Genomic DNA, 26,817 nt, shown 5'->3' on the forward strand with positions numbered 1-26,817 from the left:
ATTAGAAATTAAGTCTTCACCATTGTTTCTGTTCTGTCTTCAGTTGAAAAATCAACTGAGAAAATAACATAAAACACAAACTTGAAATACTTTTCCCCAAACCAAATATTCTCATTTTAAAAACAGGGTAATGAACAAAAATAACTATGCAACACTACCAAAATGATTTCTTACTCCAAGTTAATTCATGTCATATAATGAACTAAAAAGGTTGTCATGGTTTTTTTCCTCTCCCCCGTCAATCCTTCTAAAGAATTTATCTCAGGGGAGCAATAAAACACCCACTCTTGGATATCAAAGGTCTTAAAGAAAGGAAGCCAAACTTCCTTTCTGAAGTTTCTGAACTTCAGAAACAAGCTTCAGTAGATCTGTACGTTATATGATCTAAAAAAAAAAAAAAAAGTTATTATGTTTTAAAATCTGTGTCAAATTTAAAATCTATGTCAACAGTTATTTGTAGGAAAATGAACATTTTCACAGATACTATTTGAGATTGTATGCTTTACCTCTCCTGTAAAAACACAGTCCCATCATGTTCCCCCTCATTTCTTACTATAGCGATTAATATTAAGTTATGAGATCTATGAAGTGCAAAATACTTAAGGCAACAAGAAGCACTGACAAGAATAGGTCACAAAAAATATTCTGTATAGTGGGCTTAGTGAAGCTTAATTGCTCATTAAGCATTTGCAGATGTAGTGTTACTTATATGCAAGCTATAATTAACCTGCAAATTAAAAAAAAAAAAAAAAATCTAAGAGTAGCAGGATCCTACCCTGTTAAAGTCAATTCAATAATCAAAATAAAAACCTATTCAAAATCCAGAAATTTCTCAAAATGTTGCTCAGCTTCCTTGGGTTTCAGTAGGGTGAAGTTGCCCAACACAGCTTGAACCAGTCAACAATTCCTCAAAGGACCACAGCACACTGCACTTTCCTCTTCTGTCACATTCCAGGACCTGAGCTCCTGCTGCCTACTTTGAGCCATTTCTGGGGTTCATCGGGCTTCTCCAGAAAGTCAATTCAACTCATAACCATGACTAAAAAATAAACTAAGAGCATGGAGGGACAGACGTGAAAAAGACATATGACATAAACATGACCACCCTGACTCCCCAGCACACACAAAACCTCAAAACCAGGAATCTTTCTGCTTCCCAGTGAGCTGACTTCTGACTTGACACTGTGGGGTTTGGTACAAGAACCAACCTGATGCAGAGGGCAGGACATATACTTGTGCAGGAAGAGAGAGAAAGAGCAACAACTTCCCTATTTGGCATTGACTTATTATTAGAATTGCATCAGCTACTTTTGTTCCACTTCATCCCACCTTAAATTACACTTCAACCTTCCCTCAGATATTTGTTACATTTAACTCTGAATTTTTTATAATAAATAAAGCTAATAATGTTTTGGTATGAATAACACACACGAAAATCTAAATAATACCAACACATTAGAAAACCTGTAGATTCTCAAGGTCATAAAATTTCACATAAGTACATGGACCCAGAAGTGACTCTAGGCTGGCCTATATTTCACAGCACCAGAGTGCAGTTACCACTTACCCCCACTTCCTCAAGCACCACATTCTGGCTGCTGCTATTGTAACAGGAATGCATTTTATTAGACTCAACAATGGTTAATCAACTCCTCTCCTTCACTCCTCAGCACACATCCTGGAAAACCAACTGGAAATACCCTTTGTGCAAAACTAAACTGGTGAATGGGTGTAGCCACACCTCGTGGAATTAGCACCACTCCCACACTGCTGAAGCCTGATGACAGGATCTGTGCATGATAAAGCCAATGCTGGGAGTGCTCCTTACAATTAAGGCTTTCTCACAGAATTCTAATTCCTGAAAGTAAGAGCAGGAGCAAAGAACAAAGATGACAGTCCAATCACTTTCTTACCAGTATCCACGGCAGCACCTTCCCTTCAGTGTCACTGAAGACAAAGAGAAACATGCAAACTGCTCTGGAACCTCCCTTTGTGAGTCTCTTACTCCTCAATATCAAATGCATACCAGAAAGAAAAATTACCATCAGGTAATTTTCTTAGTTGTTGCCAGCTCTTACACAAAAGCAGATGAGGAAAGAACCACTTCACTAATTCTTACCACCTCAAAAAGAAGCACCCAACTGAAGAGGAAGCATAAAGCCCGACTTCACAGGATTTTGCTTTCTAACTGGATTTCTGGTATCAAATAAAAAGGTAAGGACCAGTATTAGCTTACTTCCTTTTTTCATCAGAGCATTGTAATTCCTCTCCTCCCATCCCCTGTTCTGATATTTAATAATAGCTGAACTCATACCTTAGTCCTTCCTGTTCAAGCTATTTAATGATGACTTGCCTTTAAATGGGCCACTTATTTTCATAGAACATACAGCGACTTAAAACAACTCACTGCTGTCTGGAATCAGCCAAGAGGCTCAGTGTTACAAGGACTCTCAAGACAGTACAACTGTGTAAGTTACAGGGCTCTGGGAGACCAACTAAGACTTGGCTCAGCCTCAGTTCCATGATCAGGGTTAAAAATGGGAAAGGACAGGTGGAATTTGCAAATGTGAGAGTGAGAACAGAATAACACAACTATGTATCAGGGGAGAAAAAGTAAAAAATTAAGCAACATTCCCCAACTGACAGAAGCAATTATATATTCATCTGGAAATAATGGGATCTCCCATCACACAGGTAATACTACTGAAGGGAGTTCTTCAAAAGAGTATGTGCATTACTGTGTTCCTAACAGAACTGAAAAACCACAGCAGCAAGCTCCAAACACACAGCAGGATCTTTGCCCTTACCTTGACAAAGGTAATTACATTACGGGTACTCCTCAAATAAAAGGAGAAAAATTAACTTGTACACAGGATGGCCCTAAAAGAAAGGGCTCTTTCACTATCCTCAAAGAAGCAAAAAGGAAAAGCTGGAAGTGAAGTGAAGACATGGTAGATGCACCTCCGGTATTGCTTTTAAGGAGGAAAACAAGTAAATAATACTCAACACAATCATGCAAAAACTCCAAATCCAAAACAAACAAACAAAACACAACACAAACAAAAAACCCTCAACCAAACCATCACCAAAGAGTCCTGGGCAACTGGCTCTAGGTGGCCCCGCAGGTAGCACAGATGACCTTCAGAGGTCCATTACAACCTCAATTCGTCTGTGAATCTGTGATTGTGTTGCTTTTGCACAGACACTGCAACAATGTAGGGGTTTTTTTACAACCTTCTTTTTAATTCTGATTAAATAGAAATAAGATAAATATACATACACCAAAAAATAAGTATATATTATTATCCTTTGAATTTTAAATCTAACAAGGCAGCAATCACAGAAATACTGAGAAATGAAACCCACCTGTATTTAGGGAATACCCTTTAGAGTTCCAATTTTTACATCTCCCTACAACTAGCTATTCCATAAAAAATACTTAAAACACCGAGTCAGCCACAAATCTCCATAACAGTACGAAAGGAGTCAACACTTTGAAATTATTATTTCTGAATGTTTTAAAAATGTGTTTAAATCACTTAATCCTTCTTTTCACATTCCTGCTGACATTACTTTTAGTAAATCTAGTTTTCAACATTAACATATTTTTCCTCCTAAACAGCAGTGAGCATTTAATGGATTACTTAGACACAAAACCAGTAAGATTTCTCTTTACACCATCTAAAGAAGCTTCAGAATTCCATGAGTGAAAAGCAAAAGGACTACTTGTCTTCCTGCATTAAATAAAAGGAGTAAATATCCTTTTCTTGGCATAAAGCCATGCACATTATCAGCAGATAAATTTTTCTTTAAAACAAAAAATGTATTGCCAGTACAAATACACAAAGGGGTTAAAATAGTACAAAAACTGGGAAAGTAGATAATTAAATGCATATTATGCTTAACTGGTAAAAATCTTCATTTCTAAAGCTAACATCCTCCATCAAAAGCAAATAGCAATGTGGTAGTTCAAACATTAAAAAAAAGCAATACAAAATACTCTCAAACCAAGTAATTTTTCTAAAGCATAGCTATGCCATTCCTCCCACACACATACTTGCAATCTTTGATGTAATTCTAAGCACTATTCAAATGCTGCAGTTATTTCCCAGAGGACAATACATAACATTTTTTTCCATATTTTCAATAAAAATGGAAAATTCAGTTCGATCTTCTTCATGCATGCAAATCACAGCTGAACACTTAATCCAATGGAAGACATGAAGTCTGCAGTGGTCTACAGGAAAAATGGAACAAAAAAAATCCAATGTATAAACAATGAAGGGGAGGTGGGGGGCAATGTACATTGACATTCGTTACTGTTCTGCACGTATTAGAGCTGATCAGGATAATGCAGCACAGAAAGAGTCTGCTGAAAAGCCAAAAGAGAAATACATTTAACCTTATTAGCTGTTCCTTACATTTTTTCATCTTTAAGCACATAATGCATTAGATTCTACAGTGCTCTAACTGTAAAACCACTTACTTGGAACACTGATTTCTCATTTTTATTCTGCAGCTGTAATGAAAGTCTGAAAATCCTACTCTAGACTGCTTTTTCTTGCTAAACAAGGAGAACCTTCTTTCCTCGGGGTGTCTGAGGCTCTTAGTCACAAGCAGAAGAAATGGAGTCTAAATGCACTAGCTATTGAGAAACAAGTCACAGAATATCTGCTTTTGACTCATGCCCTCCTGGATTTAAAATCTCTCCAAGAGCAGTACTACCTGAAAAAGAGCCCTTTGAATATGTGTCTTTATGTCATATGTAAGCTTATATGCATTTTCTAGGGATAGAAATTTATTGTCCTAGGAAAGTATTGACAATACCAAGTCTACCACACGATCTCAAAGAAAAATTTCAGCTTTCCTTTACTGTTGCTCCTTAGTAATTTATCTGGGATGCTGAGATAGAATGAGCAGGATTTGTTTTGTTTACTAATTACTTGTTCATTTTACCTATCCCATAGATATTCTAAGAAATCATCTTTGTGGACAAGCTGAACAACAAATTTTCACATAATAAAACACTATTATCTATGAGTTACACCATAAAGATATTTCAACAGACACACAGAACCATGCTTTGCTTACACAATGTACTAAAATAGAGCTTTAAACAAAATAGTCTCTTCCATCCACTAAATGCATGCACTTAAATGTAAATTTTAAAGCCATCATGCACGCTTTATTTGATCAGGTGCAAAGCTAAGGCTGCCTAGAGCAGAATTTTTTGACCCTAGTTTTGTTAATAAGGAGGACATTTCTCCGTAGTCAAATGTTATACACACATATGAAAATACAAGTATTTGAACACACTAGCACACATTCACAACTGCACATACAGCCGAAGGCTGGGCCTTTGAATGCAATGTACTGAGTAAGAATGCAATTATAACATACACAGCATAAATAATTTATCCCCCAAATTAAACCTTTGTTTACATGGTTTAAAACTAAAAACATTAAATTTTGTCAATTTTTTATCATAATCCCCCACTAACAGCAACAGAAGGAGTGATGTCATGTGGGATAGATCAATAACCAGTGCCTATCAAAACTTTCATTGCTACAACAATTGCAACGTAGGGAACAAAGAAATACATCCAGTTTCCATGTGTTTTATCTGAAATCCTTTGTAATTAGTACACTGAATTTGGAAAACCATTTATCTTCAACACATTGTTATGTTCATGTTTAAGACTTCATCCAATCCATCTTGAGAGTTCCAAAAGCACTGGATTACTTGAGAATGGAGAAGTTAGGAGCTTACCAATCACCATCAGCCAGAGGAACCAGACTGCCAGAACTTAAGACTTGGCTACTCCTGAAAGCTGCCCACACTCCATTTCTTAGGGACACAGAGCTGACCAGAACAGCTCCCCCAACAATCTCTGCTCCTGTTGCTATCTGAGAACAATCTGAATTAGCACAGAGCAGCAGTGACACTTGGTGTCATTATGGTCATTACAGCCATGTCAAAAATATCAGAACCAGTTACAACCAAACCTGCTAAAACTCAGCATGGATTGTGCCTCAGCTCAACATGGTTATTCTTCAATCTACGTGTGCCAGAACCTGTAACTGCACTTCACAGACACTAAGATGGCTTGAACCACCTGTCTAAGAAGTCACTGCATCCCAACGCCTGTACAGAAAAACCTGCTCCCAAACACAGAGCAAGCTCAGCTCAACACTCTGCCAATTGCACTGATACCAGAACAGGTGCCCTGTATAAAACAGTTGATACATCCACCAAAATGAGAATTATCTTTTAAGTGGAAATACTTGTATTACTAATACCTAAAAGTTAAATGATAGTAGTGTTGAAAAGTACAGATTTGCCATTGCTCTCAAAGTGGACAGGACTGCTCTATCCTGAATGATATCAGTCCTTCTTATATATATATATATACACACACATACATATATATCTGTGTCTTATAGAATGATTAACGATTTCGAATGTAAGAAAAAGGTATGAATAAAGCCTGATTCTGTCACTGTGAAGATTTTTATTAAGAAAATTATAGTGTATTTTATACAGAAAAGTAGCAAGCCAAGTATCTGTTAGTAACAAAAAATCCTATCTTTTCTGACTTATCATAAATTTTTAGCGTAATAAGACAGAAAAGAGTAAGAAGTAGTATTCAAACTATGTTAGTAAAAATATTTTAAATTTAAATTAGGATTGCTAAACTATGCCCTCCGTTTGTCTTTTTGTTATCTGTATCTTTATGGCTAATTTAGTATGTACTCCTAGCATCTTCTGAGAAAATGACATTAATCGTGCCCTTTGTCCAAGACACACAGGTTTTGACCTTACTAGCAAATACCAAACTCGTCAGAAACACAGAAATCTCAAACCTATTTTATTTCTACACATATCCCCCAGACTAGCAGCTAGATGAATGAAAAAGGTCTGATATCTCTAGTGTGAGCTCAGTGGTTATCTGCTGTGCTCTGCTCACTGAAAGGCAAATCAACACATGTGTAGATCCAAACCAGCCACAGGGTATAATTAAGGAAAGTGAAAGGAGATGAGTGTCAGTGGAAAGTTTATAGGACATGTGGTAGAAATTAAACACGTTTTCTAGGTGATGGAAGGGAAAACACAGGAAGTATGTGTTGTGCATGATGGTATTCTCAGGGGATCTGAATGTGAACTGGGGCAATGGTGGTGCAAGAGCTGGGTTATTCTACAGACAAGTTTATATAACAAGTCCACAGGACGCCAGACTTCAGTAGTTCTGTCCTTTTATCCAGTAATAACTTTATAATTCTCCTATTTCTTTTCTAAATTAGAGCAGAAAAACCCAAATCCCAAACAATGAAAAGGCAAGAACTTCAAATTTTTAAGTGGCATTCCAGTATTTACCAAATAGATCAAAGCTCTAGTATCAACCCTGGGTAGCTCTACCCGTTCAGATCACGGATACTTTTGCCGCGATCAGGTACGATGGGGGAGGGGGGCGGGTAAAAATGGCCATTTTCGGGGCAGGAACTCAGATGACCTACTTCAGCCTGCCTGCTCGCACGCCCGCAGGCTGAGCTCCCCGGCAAGCGGGGCTGGCGGGCCCGAGGTCCGCGACGTGCAGGAGCCCGAGGGGCCCGGCGGGGCTGCGGCCACCCCGGACCCGCCAGGCGCTCGCTGCGCCCGCCCGGCGCGGCCGTGCCCGATCCCGCTCCAGCCCGCCTGCCGCCCGCCTGCCGCCCGCCGCCCCGGGGAGGAGAGACCCTGAGGGCCAGGAGGGCGCCCGGGCCGCCCTCGATGGGGCGAGCGACGGCGGCGGGAGGGCCCGGGGGATCCTTCACCCACCTCTCGGCAGCGGCGGCGCTGAGGACGCGGCTCCTCCCGCTGGAGCGGCGGAGAGGGGCCCTGGCTCCGTGTACCATACAGCCGGGGGCGGCGGAGGGAGGCGCCGGGGGGCTGCGGAGAGGGGCAATGGCTGAGGCGAAGCCGGGAGGAGGAGGAGAAGGAGGCGGAGGAAGAAGGGGGGATCCTGGGCTCCCTCCTCCCCGCCGTCCGCGCTCGCGGGGGGGAGGTGGGAGCCGCCCCCGGCGCGCCCGGCCCGGCCCGGCTTCGCCCCCGGGAGCCCCGCCGCTCTCACGCTTGTTTACCTTCCGCGCTGCCCCGCGCGGCCGCGGGCGCCATGTTCCCCCGGCAGCACCGCGCCGGCCGTCACTTCCGCCGCACCTGCGGCCGCGCGGGCGGGCCCGGGGCGAGGAACGGCTCCGGCACCGGCACCGCCCCGTGCGGGCTCGGCCAGACCCCGGAGCCCCGGCACGCCCCGAGGAGCACGGCTGGAGAACGCGACACCGAGAAGCATCATCTGCGTCCGGCCCGCGAGGACGCGCATCCACACGCGTCCGCTTTCAGAGGGTCGGTGTTGCGCTGCTCTCGCCCGCCCCGCTGCCTCCAGGCTGCGGCCGAGTTCTCCGAGGCGATGGCGGCTCCCAGGTTGCTATGGCAGCTGCCCGGTGCGGCGCTGCATCCCGCCCCGGGTACAGCAATCGCCGCTCGGGGCCGGCTGCGCTCCTCCCCGGACACCCAGCCGGTGCTGCGGGCTGATCCCGGCTCTCTGCTTCCCGCAGGCTGCTCTGCCAGCCGCCCTGGGAACCGGGTCACCAGAGCCGCAAGGGTCAGGGCCGGCAGCCCTGGAGCAGCGAACAAACTGCACACAGGGAGCACGGCCCCGATGGGGTGAGCAGGCCTCTGCCTTGGTACAAACAGTACCCCTTAGCTTCTGCTATTTTTCCTTTGCCTGGCAAGCTCAGATTTCATTGTACGAGATGAACTAACCTACGTGGACCTTTGGTTTGCCACTACCACCCCCAAACCATTTGCTACACTTCTATGTCACTCACTGCTTTAAATAGCAGGCTACAGGTTGCCATCCTCTCCCTGTTTACTGCTGTTCCCATCCTGTTTTCAGTCTCTCATTATCACCCCGCCCCCTCCAATTCTTGATTTATAAAACAAGAGTACGTTCTCTATACCTGCCACCCCCAAGCTGAATGCCTTTCCCACCTTTCACGGCTTCACAAAATGAACCAGCTACTCCATGTGGTGCCTCACAAAGACTTCCCAATGCTATTCCCACTCCCCTCAACTGCCTACCTACTGCTCCCTCTACTACAATCAAGTTCCCATTCACTCCTTCATCCCAATGGCCAGACCTCTCTCGGCTTTGCCTTACTACTCCATCTCATTCACTCATGCAGTACATTTGCCCCATCTCCCCAGTCACTGTTTTAAAACCTGTTACTTGTGTGTTTATGGTGAAAAAACTGGCCTTTACAGACTGACCCTGCCAAGACAGCAGGTGTTCCTGCCACCTATGTCTCCAAGACATTCCCTCCCTTTTCCATAATGGATATCTGCTGTAGCAAACATATACCCACCCATATCTAATGCTTCAACAAAGAAAAATGAGTAGGAACTAAATTTCTCATATACAGAAATGATACAACCAAAACTTCATGCATCCTTCTGCACCCCTCAGACTTTTCACCTTCATAGGTCAGCAAGGGTGGAAAAAGTTAAGCAAGACTTTTATGTTTTACCTGACTGTCATTTTGCTATCTGCAGTTTGTGTCATGCTGAGGTGCAAGATGGTCTTCAGGTCTCTCCTACACACTGTCGCAGAATCACAGAAGAGGACCTCAAACCTAGCCACAGAACAAAACCATAGCAGCTTTGACATTTAAAACAGCTCAACATTTCAAAGCACAAAAAAACCCTCTCATACCCTTCTCCTTCACGTTGAACAATTTGCTTCTACCAAAAAATCAAATATGTTAATAATGTCTCAATTCTAGTCTCCTAAAAAAATTAAATAATTACATTTAGGCCGCTGACAATTACCACTAGTCTCAAGATTACCTTACTGAAAATTAATTTGAGATTTGAGTTGACTCCTCTGATTTAGGCATTTGTACAAAGTCAGTGGCTAAACAGTTACCACTGGCTTAAATAAGACTATTGCAATGAATAAAATTCTGAATGTAGTTTTTTTGAGCTATATTAATACACTACTTAGGATCTAATTCTAGTATTTTTAAACTTTATTTAATTAATACATAAATGTCCAATGCACATATATTGACATATGGCATAACGCCAACTCCTAGAAATGTTCCTACCTATTTTAATCGGGGTTGTTCAGCCTGGAGAAGAGAAAGCTCTGAGTAAACCTTATAGAAGCATTCAGTGCTTAAAGGGGGCCCAAAAGAAGACTAGAAAATGGACTTTTCACAAGGGCATGGAGTAACAGAACAAGGGAGAATGGCTTTAAACTGAAAGAGGGCAGATTCAGATTAGGTGCTAGGAAGAAACTCTTTACTGTGAGGGTGGTGAAGCACTGGCACAGGTTACTCAGAGAAGCTGTAGTTGCCCCATCCCTGGAAGTGTTCAAGGCCAGGCTGGACAGGGCTCTGAGCAGCCTGGGATAGTGAAAGGTGTTTCTGCCCATGGCAGGGAGATTTGAACTCAATGATCTTTGAGGTCCCTTACAACATAAACCATTCTAGGATCCTACAATAATTGACATTTACAGACTTTAGACTTTTCTGCTTTTCTTTATATTACAAACATTTCCAAATAACTGAATCAAAATAGCAAGAGAACCTCAGAATATGTAAAATGTACAATCTCAATGTTAAAATAGAAGCAACAGTTTGCGTAGTTTTTTCATATTCCTGACAGGGTGTTTGGCAAGGATTGAGTCCTTTTTAAAGGCTGTTTCAAATGTGACAAAAACTATTTCCATAATTTCACACACACTGCACTGCATTTATTGCATAATTTAAGCAGCTAAGTAACTACAGAGTCCAGCACTTTCAGTTCATTTTCATAAAAGAGGGATTATACATGTGTGAACATCAAGGCAACTACAACCAAGTATTGCATCATGTTCTCACTACACCTCATGTATCTCAGTGGTTTTTCCCAGAAGTGAGATATTTAATACAAAATTGAAAACACCGTGTGGCCTGATACAAGATTATGAAAATTTATTTTCCAGACCATTGTCCAACATGACTGGGTTGCAAGACAAAATACATTTTGTCATTGGCAATACCATCATAGATACTGGAAGGTTTCTTACAATGTTAATTTCTTCAGATCAAGAACACTGGCAATGTATTTGCTCTACATATATCCATCAGAACTCACTCCTAGGTCTTGTATCAGGAAAGTATGGAAATAGTAGCATAGGGGAAAGTGGGAGGTTACAACCATTGTTAAACCAGGCATACCAGTTTCACACGGATTTCCATCATCACATTTCAGTCACATGGTTGTCTGCCCCAAACCTGCTTTTTTTGACCTGCAAAGCCAGGCAGAGTCTGAGAACAAATGTGTATTCCAACAGACAAAGCTGCTGTTGTTGGCACAACATATTTGAGATAACTGGTTACCTGCATTGAAACCTGCTTCCCTGACCAGGGAGGAAATACTATCAGCAACATCTTCTATTCCTTTAAGAGGTTCCATGAAGAAGTCCGCTCGATTTCCCACAGGGAAGGGTTGGGAATTTAACCTTTACTCTCTGGAGAACCTCTAAACTGGCTCTCATGACTGGATTAGGAATTTTATTAAATTCATAAAGCATTTATGTCATACCCAACTCTGGGTACAGCAAGTGTTTGGTGGGATTTTTACCTGTTTGGTACAAAACATTCAGGTTGCTCGTATGTTGGGGCAACTCTCACATCCACACGCTTTCCCTAACAACAAGCGCCCAGTCTACAAAGACAGCAACAAGAGAAAAGCTGAAATTAGAAAGATCTCCTCACGCCGATGGCCAGCAGAGTTTCTAACACACGTACGGTGACCTGTTACTGTCGAAGCAGGCACGGCGGTCGCTGCGCTCATTTCAGTGCATACACCGACATCGTGCCTCAGTCCCCCAGGCGCCCTTCTGCACCGCACCCCCGGGCACCCCAAATAAACCCGCACAGCAACAAACCCCGAGCACGGCACGGGCCTCCTGCGTTCGGTGTGTCTTTCAGCGAGCCCTTCCCGCAGGCACGGCGCTGTTTCGGTCCGTGCCGGGCTCCCGCCACTCCGGAGGTGTTTGCGCGGCGCCGTCAGGGCGCGCTCCCGCCGCCGCTCCGTGCCCGCGCTCCCGCCGCCGCTCCGTGCCCGCGCTCCCGCCCCGTGCGCGCGCACGCTGCGAGGCCCCGCCGCAGGCGCCGGTTGCATCATCCGGCGTGAGGGCGACCGCGCTGGGGGGTCCTTTATAGGGCTGCCCGTTGGCGCGCCTGACTCGTGTCCGCTCCGCCGCGGGGCAGATGGCGGCCCCCCGGCGCTGATCGCGGCTTTTCCTTGAGCTCGGTGTCCGCTCCCGGGCCGGCTGGTGCCGCGCTGTGGGCCGGAGGTTGCGGGCCGGCAGCGGCGGTGCCGAGAGGAGCCGGCGGTCAGGCGGCCGCGTGGGCTCCTCACTTCCTACTCGGGGCAAGATGGCGGGGGACGAGGCGGGAGTGACTCTGGGGCAGCCGCACCTCAGCCGGCAGGATCTCGGCACCTTGGTGAGCGCCGCCCGCGGGGCGCCCAGCAGCGAGATCGGGCTCCCGGAGCTCGGCGGGGGCGCCCCGGGAGCGGAGGGGGCGGGCGTGTGGGCGAGGGGTGCGGCCCGAGGAACTGTGAGCCTTCTGCCGGGCCCCACCGCTGCCGATGCGTGCCATGGGGGCGCGGGAGGTGGCGGCGCCCGGGGAGCCGAGCTCAGCACGCTGGGCGGCGGGGGGCCGCGGCCGAGGGCAGGGGGCCGCGCCTGAGGGCAGGGGGCCGCAGCCGAGGGCAGAGCGGCGGCGCGCGGAGCAGGTCCCGCCGGTCCTGGCGGGTGTGAGGCGCCCGGGCGAGGCGCTTCTCCTTCTCCTCCCGGTGAGCGTGAGGCTCCGCGGCTCCGTGTTCCGCCGGCGCCGCTGAAGCTTTTATGGCTCACTGGTGGGTGCAGTTTTCCTCGTATAAGAGTTGCCCTGTTCTGTCGTATTAAGATTTTTCCCTTTCCGAGATAGAACCATAAATTTGAGCCATTTCTCTACAGCAAGTTCGAGGAGTTCACTATCAGCCCTGTCGTGGTTTGCCAAGACAACTTTCTTGACTATTAAAAACTGCCGAGAAATACCAGTTCTACCTACCACTGCAGCTACCACTTCAACCAGTTGCAGTGGCCTCCTGCTGTGGCAGCCTTGCCTGTTAAATATCTCGCCTGAGCTGCCTCACCTATCACACTTATATGCTAGTCTAAATGTATATGTAATGTATATTTCTAATTAAAGTCTATTGTAATGTACATAGTCAAAAATCCTGTTGCTGTTCTCCTGTGTTTAAACTGGAACAACTTATTTGTCTTAACAGTAATAATATTTGATGTTCTTTGGGCTTGAGCAGAGGAATTCCCTATGGCAGTGTGTTGGTTATTTCAGATAGTTTCTTATTTTCCTGTCATTGTTGACTATGGCATTTCCTAGTTGGGAAAGGCACAGATAGAGACTAGCTGGAAGGTCAGCAGGAATTACCTTTAAGGCCTATTCTGGCGGCCCTTGAGTGCTTACAGCTGAGTGAAGCTTCTTGCTGAGCAATACCCTTATACCAGTCTTGAGGAAAAAACTCCACACGTGCATGATTTCATGCACCAGGAAGAATTCTCCTGGTGGCAGGAATTGCATCATGCTGAAATTCTGGTCGCCCGACTACATGGTGCCATCTGCAGGTCGCGTTCCCATCGCTGGGAAGTCATTTTAAGTTCCATATATGAGAAATATAAATTTAGTTGTGTGTCTTAGATGTTTAAAACTTGCTTTGTATTGAAGATGAACATTTTATTAATGTCATACTTGAGAGCAGAATGACTGAGCTTACGTTTTTACACAGATGTGTTTGATCATTTTGCACAGAGCTTTCATGTAACAGCGTAAACAATATGTGATTTAATGTTTGTATGATTTGTATCTTAAATTTTGTCCTGCACTGAGGACTCTTCTGACATCATGACTCTGCTTGAGCTGAGTGGCTCATCCATGTGAATTCAATGCAGGATGGATATTAGCTTTACAGGAGAACATTTCAGTGGGTTTCAGCACTTGTGCATTATTTGGACAAACAGCTTTGAAAAAACCTAAATAACTCTTTCAGAGTTGTTTCTTTATCTATACAGAGTGTATTTGTGAGGTTTTTGTTTTGCCGGTGACTGCCAATAAGTTCACACAACAGACTACTTAGGACAGCAGAATTTTTGTCTGGTACCTAAAGCAACAATAACAGTACCTGAGGGAAAAAATAACCATTAAAAAGAAAAAAAAAGCCATGGTGCTAATGAAACCTCTGGACCCACTGACTCCTAGTTGTAATTATGGATTGGCTTAATGGAACCTTACACCAATTAAACAACTGTTTATTGACAAAAGCTTTGTTTATAAAATATTAGTGCAGTTCATCATGTAGACTGTTGAAAATGAATTTGCCTGTTATGTGTAATTTAGGTTCAGGGGTATGTAGGGGATTGGGGTCTTTTGTTAAAATTTTCTTTTGAGGTTTCTTGCTTTGTTTACTCCCATCTTTAACACTTTGCAAACAAGACTGTTTTACAGTCAGGGTTTTGAATTGTAGCCTGTACTGATTCACAAGCAGGACTTGGATCACTTTTCACACAGATTTCACGCTCTTAAAAGACTGGAATGCACATAGTGTAACTGGATTTTGCTGAATAGAACTATCAGTTGACCTTCAGGTTTCTAAATTTTTAACTTGCTAAACATTTATATACAAGATGAATAAATTTTAAAATCTCCCTTATACAGGATGTTACCAAGTTGACGCCACTTTCACCAGAAGTCATCAGCAGACAAGCAACAATTAATATAGGTAAAAAAAAACCTTATGAAAAAGAGGGGCGTGTTAAGGTGACTCTTTTTGATGCTGGTGCAGTAGCAGATGGAGCCTATGTGGTAATACTTTCAAGAAATTTGTACAGAAACGAAACATAGTAGTTTTAGGGACTTGTCAAGCCCTTTTGACTTATAAAGCACCAATTTTACTTCAGGAGCAGAGTTGAATGGTGTGGGGAATAGTTGTTAAGCAAAATTTATTTTACCTTGAAATAAAGGCTTGAAATGAGTTCATTAAAATGCAAAGATCTGTCCATTGGGAGCACAATTTCAGGTCTTGTTTGTTTCAATAAATATTATTACAAATTATATATGTATACCATATGAACTTACTGCCTGTGAAGAATTTGGGGTAATTGTGTACTGATTGTAATGGAGCTTTGCACAAAATTAAACTGTGGTTTATTGACAAACATTTCCTTTTAAAACACAGGTACAATTGGTCATGTAGCCCATGGAAAGTCAACAGTAGTCAAAGCTATATCTGGAGTTCATACTGTCAGATTTAAAAATGAACTGGAAAGAAATATCACAATCAAGCTGGGTTATGCTAATGCAAAGGTGAGTCATCACTGTAAATATAGCAGCTATGTTGCTAATATATTTCAGGGGGGATGAAAGATTACAGGTAACTAACCCTTGAGGAATTAAACCTTTTTTCAACTTTAAAAAAATCACAGATTTACAAGCTGGATGACCCAAGCTGCTCTCGACCAGAGTGCTATCGATCCTGTGGAAGTAGCACCCCAGATGAGTTCCCTACAGATATTCCTGGCACCAAAGGGAACTTTAAACTAGTCAGGTAACTACTTTAAATTACTGGAATAAATTGTATTTACTTCCCTTTGTATGGAAACAGGATTGAGCTGTGAGCTGAATGGATTCTGGTAGACTGTACATTCTTAGATCTGGCACCCCTGGGCTAAGGCATTGTCTAAACTGAATTCATCGGTGGTGATGAGCACTTCATGGTAGAGCCCAGCTGTGTCTGCTGGCCTCAGCTACTTGCAGAACACTGAAGTTAAATATTTCTGCTATTAATATAAGTACATTTTAAACCAGCCAGATTGAGAACTAATGTGGAACTCACAAACACATCTTTAAAATCCCTTTTGGAAGGGTGACCTTTGTTAAACTTTTTCTTCCTGAGGGCAGAGTTTCCAAAGTTTTTAAAATTAATATATAAAAGCCTGATGCTTAATGTGAGATCAGGGCTCTCACTGGAGGCCAAGTGTTGTTTACTCAATTTCTGATAAAGTATAGCACGGTCTATATGCAGTGGTTATATGGGTCTGCACAATGATTGTTCAAACGAGAGTAGTCATGAAGACTGTTGTACAAGATTCTTAGTTTGTGTTTATGTAAAATACATGTGGGCTGTGACCATGTGTCTTGCCTTTTCTCAGATTCCCAGCAGAGCACTTGTACTAAGATTAACTTCTTTTGGAGTGTGTCAGGCAGGCAGCCATTGGGAAACAACTGGTTAAAAACTTTGCATTATTTATCCTACCGGTTTTTGCTTGTAGTAGATTTCTAACATCATCAGCAAAGCACGAAATTAGTCCCTTGCTTTTTGGTGGCCTGCCACTAAGAACAAGGATTCTTCTCTAGATAGGTTCAGGAAAGAAAATAGTGATTTAAGTATCTTGGTCTGCACAGTAAAACCATAAGTTTGGAAATGTAACATCATGCCTGTAGACAAATCTTTGAAGTTCAGTTATAACCATATATTTAAAGATGCATCATTTCCTAAGATTGAAGAATGGGAAGTGCCTTTTAAAAGAGATAATAGAAATCCCATGTGGTATATTGGAGTTTGGGTCAGTGGTGGTGGGTTGGTTTGATTTTGGGCTTTTAACCTGGTGCATTTAACTCTAATCTAATTTAGAGTGAATTTGTGAAATATTAAAGAGGTACTTAATGTGGACATGTGGTATTAAATCTGAAAATTCAGAAAAAGTATTTGGTAGCTGTTCAGTAGTGTTTGTGTTCTTTTAGAACTTTTTTAAAATACTATTTTAAGGATACTTTTAACTTCTGTATCTGGCTAATCACTGACACAAATCAGTCAGAGGAATTGTTGATAATGGGCTTTTGGATTTCTCTTTCACCTTTTCCTGCAACAGGCATGTCTCTTTTGTGGATTGCCCTGGCCACGACATTTTGATGGCTACCATGTTGAACGGCGCAGCAGTAATGGATGCAGCTTTGCTGTTGATAGGTAACAATTGTCACCCAAAAGCAGAACTCTGTTTTGTAGTAGCATGAAGCATTATATGGGCTTTAAAATCTCCTGGGATGTGGTGACCAGTTGCTTTTGAGATGTGTGAAAGAAAATAAAGTGCTGCTACAATGGTGATGTACTCTAACAAGCTGGCTTGTTTTAAACACAGCTATCCATACTCACCAGTCTGGTAGCTGGCCCCATTGACAGAAGATAGGTAATCTAAAACTGTAGTAGTATAGCACTGTAAAATTTTTATGACTTTATGGGAAAATATTAGCTGCATTTTGAGTTTCTCTGAAGGTTCAGTTTCCTTCAAATGTGCATGTAGTCTTTGCTATACAGTAGAGTTCACAAACAACAGTACAAACAGTAACCCAGATAAATATAGGCAAAATTTAAGTACAGGAGATTTAATGTAATCCAGACAACTTTTGTTTGGATTTGCAAGCGACAGAAAGTGAGTAAAACTGATTTTTCTATGTCTGTAGAACATTTTAGTGTTCTGTAGTGATACATAGCAATTGTCTTACCTTGATAGGATATGTCAACAAAAGGAAAAAACAGCTTCAGATATGGAATTTAAAGTCTGAGATAGATGATGAGCTATCCTTTCTTCTGCCTGTTTATCTCTAGAAAGTGTGATAGACCAAACTTCAGGCAAGATTAACCACCATAATCATACATCAGCCAATGCTGGGTTATTAGCTGAAATCTAAACCATGCTGATAGCAGCCCTATTCACATACTTGATAGTTTGGGGATCTTGGTATTTTTATGACTTTACTGATAAAAAAATATGAAGATATTTCTTGAAAGGTAATTTGTGTATTGCACTACAGTTAACACTGAGATACCTGACGAGCCAAAGGATGGTGTAAGCCACGTTAGGTGTTGCTATCTTTGGTTATTTTAGGTGAGTGTTCCTAGTAGGAGCAGGTGAAATGGGGGAACCTCTCTGGCATCTTATCTGTCATGCATTGTGTGGAGGCTAGAGCCAGCAGTGCTAGGAGAAGAGGTGCTTATTGACTTGGTTGCTTCACATGTAGATTACTGAAAGACAATTGTCTTTTTTTAATTTTTTTTTTTTTTTTAATGTAGTGATAGTAGGTGGAAGTAGATATCCTAACTGTAGGAGTTTTGTCTGTCTTTATAGTTTCTATATTCCAGTCACTTCTCTTCTTTCAGCTGGTAATGAGTCATGCCCTCAACCTCAGACCTCAGAACATCTAGCTGCTATAGAAATCATGAAACTGAAGCACATTTTGATTCTACAGAATAAGATTGACTTGGTGAAAGAGAGCCAGGCTAAAGAACAGTATGAACAGATTCTTGCATTTGTACAAGGTAAGTTTTCAAGAGCAGAAATCTAGTAAGTGGTGGAAATTCAGTGTTGAGACATGGACATAGTAGTTTTCTGTATGTTCATAGAAAAGCTTGTCTTGGGCAATGCAGGTGTACATAGTCTGTTAATGTGAAAATTAGACTCTGTGAGTTGTGCTTCTTGCCTGTTTCAGCCTGCCTGCATACAATAGTGTTATGTCTCTGGGTCAGAGCTCTAGATGTAAGACTAACATCAGTTGCTCTTACGTAGTAGCTTTCAGTGAATTTGTGATATCTTCGTGGAGTGCTTCTTTGGTAGAGATTTCACTGTGATTTTACTGCAGTGCAGGAGAGAAGGAAGCTGTACTTGTTAGGGGCACCTTGTAGGTTTAAATATATTAAATTTTTTTTATCTAATGACAAAAGATTGCTCTTTCATCTGTCTGTGTAAATTCAGTTTGGGCAGTATTATCTTACTCTGTAAAGGTCTGCTCACCTGTATAGTGGTTTGAGTTTTATCTTTCCCTGGAGTTTCCACTGTTTTCCCTGTTTATCTGCAGTAGGTGGGATATGTGACAAGCTGCAGAACTAGATTGTCAGCACCAAAAGTTACCAATGGGTCTTTTTTTTCCTTTTTTCTTTCTTCTTTTTTTTTTTTCCTTCTTTTGTAATTCATAATTGTTGCCTTGCAGAAGCTGTTCATAACTGTCAGAGTGGCTTGATGTGTAAATTTGGAGTTTGAAAACTCCAAGTTGTCGCAAGGAACATAGATGTAATTAAAAACTGATGATGTCTGACAAACCTGGATTACTAAATGCATTCTTCTATAAAATAAGGATTTTTCTAAAGGAGTTTTCTAAAATATGTATTTGTATTGCAAAATTTGAAAAACATAAATCATTAAATTAACAGGAAACTTAGTTTGTCATCATGAAGCCTTACTGTAAAATTAACAGTGCTGTATCCAATACTGAGATATTGACCTCTCTTAGGAAATCTTTAAAATATTTCTGATCACAATATAGGAAGTGAATTCTCCCTTGTGGAAGGTTATCTTGCACACTTTCAGAATGCTTCAAAAAGTAGGTGTGGCTATGTGCGCTAAAATGTTGAAGGGAGGGATAGATGCTCTGATACTGCTTTGGGAAATACACATATAACATGCCACAGAATTCACTAGTATTTTCAACAAGGACAGAACACTTAGTCATAATAAGGCTTAATGTTGAACTTGATTTTGTTTTAGGTACAGTTGCAGAAGGAGCTCCAATAATTCCAATCTCAGCACAGCTGAAGTACAACATAGAGGTGGTTTGTGAATACATAGTGAAGAAAATCCCAGTCCCTTTGCGAGACTTCACATCTGAACCAAGGCTCATTGGTATGTAAATGCTCAGGCCTGGGTTTGTGGCCAAACATTTTCTGAAAGTGTCTGCACTTGGCATAGCACATGCTGAGTGCCCTAAACAGAAGTGAGTTTAAAAGAAGTATTTAGGATGCTCTTATTTTAAAACTTGCATGCCTTCTGAGAGCTGTATTGTTTGTTCACTGCTAATTGCTGTTGGTTTTGTGTATATTCTGTGCATATGACAGCTTAAAATGCAATAAAAGTGAGAAATTTGTCTGTATCTTAGAAACATCCCTTTGGTTGTTATGAATTTAGTTTTGATTTAACAAAATATTGGCAAACTGATGCATTTGATAATTAAATCATTTCCATGGAAATATTTTGGGAAGCTTGGTGAAGTCTTTTGTATTTGACTCCTGTTTCCTGGTTATAATTGTCAAAGTTTCAGTTCTTTTCCAGCATACTATGAAATGCAGTTCCTATAAGGAATTCATTTGCTTACCTTTTTTTTCCAATAATCCAAGGGAGGCCTACATTGCATAAATGCATAAAAATTCACCATGTTACATCAAGGTTACGGTGTTCAGCTATGAGTACATTAAAACAAAGTTCTGGTATTCACAATTAACGTTTTGAATATTGAAGGGGTTTTGTAAAATGGTTGATCATTGCTTTCTTTTTCAGATCTTTAAGTTACTTTCTAATATGCAGAAAAAGTATTATGAAGCATTTATATATATGAGCAGTTTAAATAGTTTTGTGAATAAAATTAACTGTCTGCCTAAAAATTTGGAATAAAATACTGATTGTTCTGGTTTTGTAACATTTATAAATATGTGTATCCTTTCATAAGAACAGAGAAGCAGTCAAAGTTGCTAAAGAAAGACATTGTTTAAAAACCTGATAGTAAATATAAACCTGGTTGTGATCTCTTCTTTTCAGTTATTAGATCTTTTGATGTCAACAAGCCTGGCTGTGAAGTTGATGACCTTAAGGGAGGTGTTGCTGGTGGCAGTATTCTAAAGGGTGTTTTGAAGGTAACCCTTTCTCTTTCTTGACTGAAATTTGTAATGCCAATTGAGTCCAGGTTTTCCACATTTGCTGCAAAATATATATATATAATTGATTTTTTTTTCGTTTTGAGTACAGTCACATGGCACTTATCCTTTCCGTATGTAGTTCATTTTCACTTTACAATTTTAAAATTCCAGAACAAGAAGCACTAGTTTTATTTTTTAAAATATATTATTGTAGTCTTAATAATGATAACAGATTTAATTTTGCTAATAATGATAACAGATTTAATCCTTCACAAAAGTGGAAGGAGCGGGTTTTTTTCCTGTCCTACCACTTCTACTTGCTGAATTATTGTGGGGAAGAGGTGAGCAAAAGAACTTTAAAAGCACCTTGGAAGTGTGTGTGGGTTCTCACAGGTCCCACTTTCCCATTTAAGTGTTCTATATATTTTGATTTTTTTTATTTTGCTTGCTTGCTGGCAGTAGACAGAAACTTTAAAAGGATTGCTTTGTCAGGCTGGAGAGCAAAGTCTGTCTTTGAACATTTATACAGCTTGTACTTTCTCTGGTTTGCAGTGTATTGATGTCAGTCAGTTACACTGATTGAATTAACTGAATTTTTCTTAAAGCTGAAATATTTCTAAATTAAATACAGTGTTTAAAAATTAAATTTAATTGTTGGAATTATTGCTGATAAAGGTCCTTTGCTAAAGCAGTTTTACAAATTGTATTGAAAAGAAAATCAGATGTTACATTTATTGTAAATATTGTTCAATTTGCATCAAACATTGCAACAGAAATCCTACGAGTTCTACACTAGCCCAGAACCAAGGACTCATAAAAAGTAGATCTTGGGATACATAAGTCTTACTTGTGCCTAGTCAGCTTTGTGTTCCTGTGAAATAACCAGTTAAACGCTTTCTCACTTCTGTCATTAGGTGGGCCAGGAAATTGAGGTGAGGCCTGGTATTGTCTCCAAGGACAGTGAAGGCAAACTCATGTGCAAGCCAATCTTTTCCAAAATTGTGTCACTCTTTGCTGAACATAATGATCTACAATATGCTGCTCCAGGAGGCCTTATAGGTAAGAATATTCTCTTATGAAAAGCTTCATTTCTTCATGCTTATTGAAAACACTTGGTTTAATTCAACAGTGAATTTCAGTGTAATTAACAAAAACACCGTGAGGATTTTTAGATAATTCATATATGTAGAGAGAGACAGTGTTGGTGTGAAAAATGGATATTTAAGAATTAAATTATTTTCCTGAATGTCATTGGCCAATACAGGTCAGCTTGCACTGTAAATTTTACCAGCTTTAACAGCAGAATATTTCTTCATCTGTTTAGATAGAGCTCACAGTCTTGCTGATATTCTGAAAGTGCTGCCCAGGTAGTAGGAAAATTCCCAGTACATTCTCTGGTTTTTTAGATCATCTTCAAATATTTCAGCTACTAAAAATGACAACAACCTTTCAGTTACTCTTTCTGACTTCCCTTGTTGTGTTGTAGGTGTTGGCACTAAGATTGATCCCACTTTGTGCCGGGCTGACCGCATGGTGGGCCAAGTTCTTGGGGCAGTTGGGGCACTGCCAGAAATATTTACAGAGCTAGAAATTTCCTACTTCTTGCTGAGACGACTCTTAGGTGTGCGCACTGAAGGAGACAAGAAAGCTGCAAAGGTCTGTGCCCCTTCTTTTGTTTGTCCCGGTTTTGCTTTCTGTGCTAATTTTCATTAATTAATATATTTCTTTGATCATATGTAGACATTTTGTCTCAATGTTGATACAAGCTTGTCACAAAACTTATCTGCTTGTTTAATACTGTCAAAGAATGGTTTTCAGAGGAGTAGAAATTCATATCAGTAGTTTAAAGCAGCATAAAGTATTTATGTGTCATGTAATGTATTTTTCTAAACATGCTGGTAGTTGTTTGCTTTTGCTATCATTCTATTCATTTGTGCAATAATTGGTTTTACAGTGCTACTGATCTACTTCCTGCTGGCATGCTTTTTGGGGTTTTTTTCACTGAATAAATTTTAAAGTTTAAATATTTTTAAATACTCTGGCTGAAAAAAAAACCTGAACTTGAGGCACAGTACCAACTTGTGTAACACAATCTGTTTTACACAAATGAACTAAAAGATCATAATTTCCCCTGTAAGAATTTAAATTTATAAACTGCTTCATGCAACAGTGAGCAAAGTGCTTCAGCACTCTTTTATCCTGTGAAATTGATTATTTGAATTTTTTTTTATGTAGGCAGAAGGGAAATGAGAATACACCATCCTAGTAATAATCTGTAGAACATCACAGTTCATAACAAAATCTGACTATGTTTTTAATGTTATATGAAATCATCAGTATATAGAAAAAGTACATCAATCTCAAGAAAGTACATCATACCAAGAACCTCAGAACTATATATACAACATCTTTATGTATTTGTCCTTTTGCGTATAAAACTTCCATCTACTGACACTGCTGCCCATAATTTGTGTGTGTATGTTTATAGTATTTCTTAGCTGTATCTTTTTCTGTGGCAAGAAGATAACAGAAGATAACTTGGTACTGTCTGTGCTATTTTGTTTTTTAGTACTAAAGCTTATGTTTCAGAGTTTTGTATGTCTGTCTTCAGGTGCAAAAATTATCGAAGAATGAAGTTCTGATGGTAAACATAGGATCCTTATCTACTGGAGGGAGAGTCAGTGCTGTAAAGGCTGATTTGGGGAAGATTGTGCTAACTAACCCTGTATGCACAGAAGTGGGAGAAAAAATTGCTCTGAGTCGAAGAGTTGAGAAACATTGGCGGTAAGTTGGTGCGAAGTTGGTGGGGTATGTGGTGGGTACATTGTTAAGAAAAAAGCATGGATCTGATTTTGTACTAGAATAGGTAAGTGTATGTCTGTTTTAAAAATTATTCTGGATTCTCCTAAGATATTGTCACCATAGTTGTAGAATGCTTCATTTCATTGCTATCCCTTTTTTAAACAAACACCATGATTGGGAGGGTACCTGTTAGTTAACCGACAAGGAAACACCTGAGGTTCATGTTTGTTGCCCAAACTGCCAGGCTGTAAATTGAGCTAAGTAGGGAATCTTGGCAGAGGGGTTGGGAAATTCTCACAATGTTAAGCCAAACAGCCATCTTTATGCACATCTCAGTGGTTTTCTACCTGTGGAGCTGCATGTGATTTCTAGTGCAACCTGGAAGTAACAGCAGGGGAACAGAGGAGGGATGTTTGAATGTTTTACGTACTACAAGCACAGAGGAAAGAATAAAGTATCAACTGGATTGACCCATTCAAATTACAAATATAAAATGTCTGACTGCAGAAGCATCTGGAGGCTGAAAATGATGAACAGAATTGGTTGGTGATTCATTTTATCGCAGTACCAGACTCTTTAGGTGATTACACATCCTGTACCTGTCACAGATTTCCTAAGTCTGGATTGATAAGAACATAAGATATTTAGATTTGTCAGCTCTGCACAGCTCTTGTAGTATGAGAGAGCACAGCCATTTTTACAAGAAGTCTGTACTGTATGGAAAGGAACCAAGCTTTAAATATCCATGGACGCAAGTTTCTTTTTCAGATGACAAGAAAATGTAGACAGGAATTTAGTGCTTGCTGGTGCTTGCTGTCTCAGAGCAAGATGACAAATTAGGGAAGAGATTATTTTCTGAAAAAAAAAACAAACCCCAAGGCAGAAGACAACATGTCTTGAACAGAAGGAAAAAAAAGGCAGGACCCAAATTAAGTCAGGTAAAGCAGAAGGAAGAGGAGAAACTGTATTAGAAATTATGCTTGCTCTTTTTTTTAAGCTGTAGACTGATAGCCTGTGCAAATAATAATGTGTCTTTTGTTGCTTCTGGAGATTCCTTCCCAGTTAAAAAACTTGACCAAATTTTGCCCAAAAGCCCACCTGTCTCTTGATTATGAGGTGGGCAAATAGTGGCAGCCTGCTGTAAATATAGTTATTGAAAAGTTGATTCCTATGCTGTATTAAAAAGATAAAGACAATATAAGGAAACTAAAAGTTGGGAAAAGGGAAAGAAGGCAAACTGGGAAAACCAGCATAATAAAATCTAATTGCAGGAAAGATAATATACAGTTGGTACTGTGAAAAGGAACTTGCAGCCTGAGACAATGGAGTACTAAAAATAAAGAAGAAAGTTCTTAAAGCAAGACTAAAAAGAGGTATAAAATAAAAAAATATAAAGAGGCATAGGGAGAGGTTCAACAGCAAATGGGATACTCGAGTGATTCCAAGGATCAGTGAATTCAAAGATGGTCAAGTTATGACCCATGGGTATGGTACTAAAAAGTGGGAAATGCTGCTCTGATAAACTTTAGTTTCTTTTCTGGTCCTTCTTTTCTTTTCTGTCCCAAGACAGGCTCTACTGCTTAGCAAGGTAAATTGAAATGCATGTGGGGTTTCTCACCAGAAACTGGAAAGGTTTTGAACAGAGTTTTACTAATAATATGAGATACCTGCTGACTGTGGAAATGGATGTATTCTGAATTTCTTTTTACAAGTATATTTTTCTGAGGCAATAGTGGCCTATAAAAAAGGCCTTCATTTTCCTGAATATAAATAGCAGCACACACCTGAGAGCTGAGTGACTGCCACAGGCTACCATTGAGAGTTACAGCTGTTTGTAATCTTAGTGTATTTTCATTTCTCCTTCAAAGTAATGCAACACTTCAGACACAGGTGAAAGAGATCAAGCTGTGAATAGACTTACCATCCAACAGTACAACAGAAGTTACAATATTTTCAGATTTTCAGCTTCTCTTCAGGAGTACACACTTAGCTGGTCACAAATGTCCTCTGTCCTTCACCGTTTTCTATTCTGTGTTCCCACTAAGCAGGTTTAGTTCTTGTAGAATGTTTTGGGTGGGAGACAAGTGTAGAAAATCCAAAATGTAAGAACTGAAGGCATAAGAAGGACAGAAGGATGTTGACTTATTTAGGATATTTCTGACTACTAGTAAAAGTAATATAAACCTTTATTTTTTTTTGCAGTTTAATTGGTTGGGGTCAGATCAGAAGAGGAGTGACAATCAAGCCAACTGTTGATGATGACTGAAGAACAAAACAGTACTTCATTTTTAAAGATGAAGTGCCTAATTCTGTTTTGGAGGGGGTGTATTTTCACAGTGGAATTGGAAGCTGTGCAAACAGGATCTTTGAGTTGTATGGCTGTCCTCATAGCTTTTATTGAATTTTACCCTCTTACTAAAATACTAGTCACTATCACCATTAAAAGTGTAAAAGAATTGGCATAGGGTGGGTTTCATTATCCATGTTTTAGTAGAAATTAATTGTACATGTCTCACGGCATGTCTAATTTATGTTACTTTGTGTTTCAGACATATCTGTTTAATATCAGTCAAACCAGCCCCAGTGTAACACACAAACCATAAATCTGGTATTGAAATAAAATATTGCTTATTTTCATTAATTCATACAGTTTTTCTAAGTAACAAAAGACTGCAGTGATTGTTCAAGTTCAAGAATTAAAAGCAAGCAAACTCTTCTTGGAAGACTAGTACCTTTTCTGCACAATTTATGTTTAGACAACTGTTACCAACAAAAAACTTTATTTCTTTGTTTCTATGGTTCTGATTTTAGGACTCTAAAGTATTACACTTTGTAATTAGGATGGCAATATTGACTGACTTGAATTTGTCATTTCTGATATTACTACATGTTTTCTTAAATCCCCAAAGGAAAACCACAAGTAAACTGGATCTGAACTGGCACTACTGGTTTTGACCTATTTTAGTATGGATTTATGAAAATAATGTGATTGATTGGGCCATAACTTTGTCATCATGGAACTCTGTGGGAGTGACCTGGGAGTTCTTTATACAGTAGGAGTAAACAACTTTAAAATTTTGTTGAACAAATATAAAATACTGGGAAGAGGCTGTAGAAAGGAATGATTTGGGATGAGGGCAGAGTTGTGGTGGTGGAATTGTGAATAAGATGAGGAAAAAAGGTATAAA

General features: G+C 40.4%; 2 protein-coding genes and 1 long non-coding RNA gene across 7 annotated transcripts in view; 1 reads left to right on the forward strand and 2 right to left on the reverse strand.

Annotated features, from left to right (window-relative positions):
- The window catches only part of KLHL15 (kelch like family member 15), a 27,784-nt gene extending 16,033 nt beyond the window's left edge, over positions 1 to 11,751 (reverse strand). Inside the window, exons 1-2 of one of the 5 annotated variants that reach the window (XM_012569463.5) lie at positions 11,666 to 11,751; positions 9,565 to 9,669 (exon numbers count right to left, since the gene is read on the reverse strand). The gene's annotated coding sequence lies outside the window, so the exon portion shown is untranslated. The other 4 variants (XM_041718473.2, XM_030282243.4, XM_072934764.1 and 1 more) reach the window with 4 other exon arrangements.
- LOC140680276 (uncharacterized) lies at positions 10,048 to 12,211 on the reverse strand. Its single transcript, XR_012057910.1, has 2 exons — positions 11,973 to 12,211; positions 10,048 to 11,749 (listed from the first exon to the last, which is right to left on the reverse strand). It is a non-coding gene; the product is annotated as an uncharacterized lncRNA (long non-coding RNA).
- A 190-nt stretch (positions 12,212 to 12,401) lies between these two features.
- EIF2S3 (eukaryotic translation initiation factor 2 subunit gamma) lies at positions 12,402 to 26,571 on the forward strand. The gene is made up of 12 exons (XM_030282261.4): positions 12,402 to 12,534; positions 14,806 to 14,869; positions 15,326 to 15,453; positions 15,573 to 15,694; positions 17,019 to 17,113; positions 18,305 to 18,463; positions 19,686 to 19,820; positions 20,730 to 20,824; positions 21,742 to 21,886; positions 22,314 to 22,483; positions 23,439 to 23,611; positions 25,832 to 26,571. Exons 1-12 carry the CDS (start codon positions 12,466 to 12,468, stop codon positions 25,893 to 25,895), a joined length of 1,419 nt encoding a protein of 472 aa, XP_030138121.1. The 5' UTR covers positions 12,402 to 12,465; the 3' UTR covers positions 25,896 to 26,571.
- Positions 26,572 to 26,817: the final 246 nt, after the last annotated feature.

This window comes from Taeniopygia guttata, chromosome 1, assembly GCF_048771995.1.
Source record: "Taeniopygia guttata chromosome 1, bTaeGut7.mat, whole genome shotgun sequence".
NCBI lineage: Eukaryota > Metazoa > Chordata > Aves > Passeriformes > Estrildidae > Taeniopygia > Taeniopygia guttata.

Coding starts and splice junctions, on each gene's coding strand:
- EIF2S3 (XM_030282261.4), top strand. CDS start 12,466: ATGGCGGGGGACGAGGCGGGAGTGACTCTGGGGCAGCCGCACCTCAGC. Junction 12,535..14,805: donor GGCAGGATCTCGGCACCTTG/GTGAGCGCCGCC, acceptor TCCCTTATACAG/GATGTTACCAAGTTGACGCC. Junction 22,484..23,438: donor GAGACAAGAAAGCTGCAAAG/GTCTGTGCCCCT, acceptor GTCTGTCTTCAG/GTGCAAAAATTATCGAAGAA.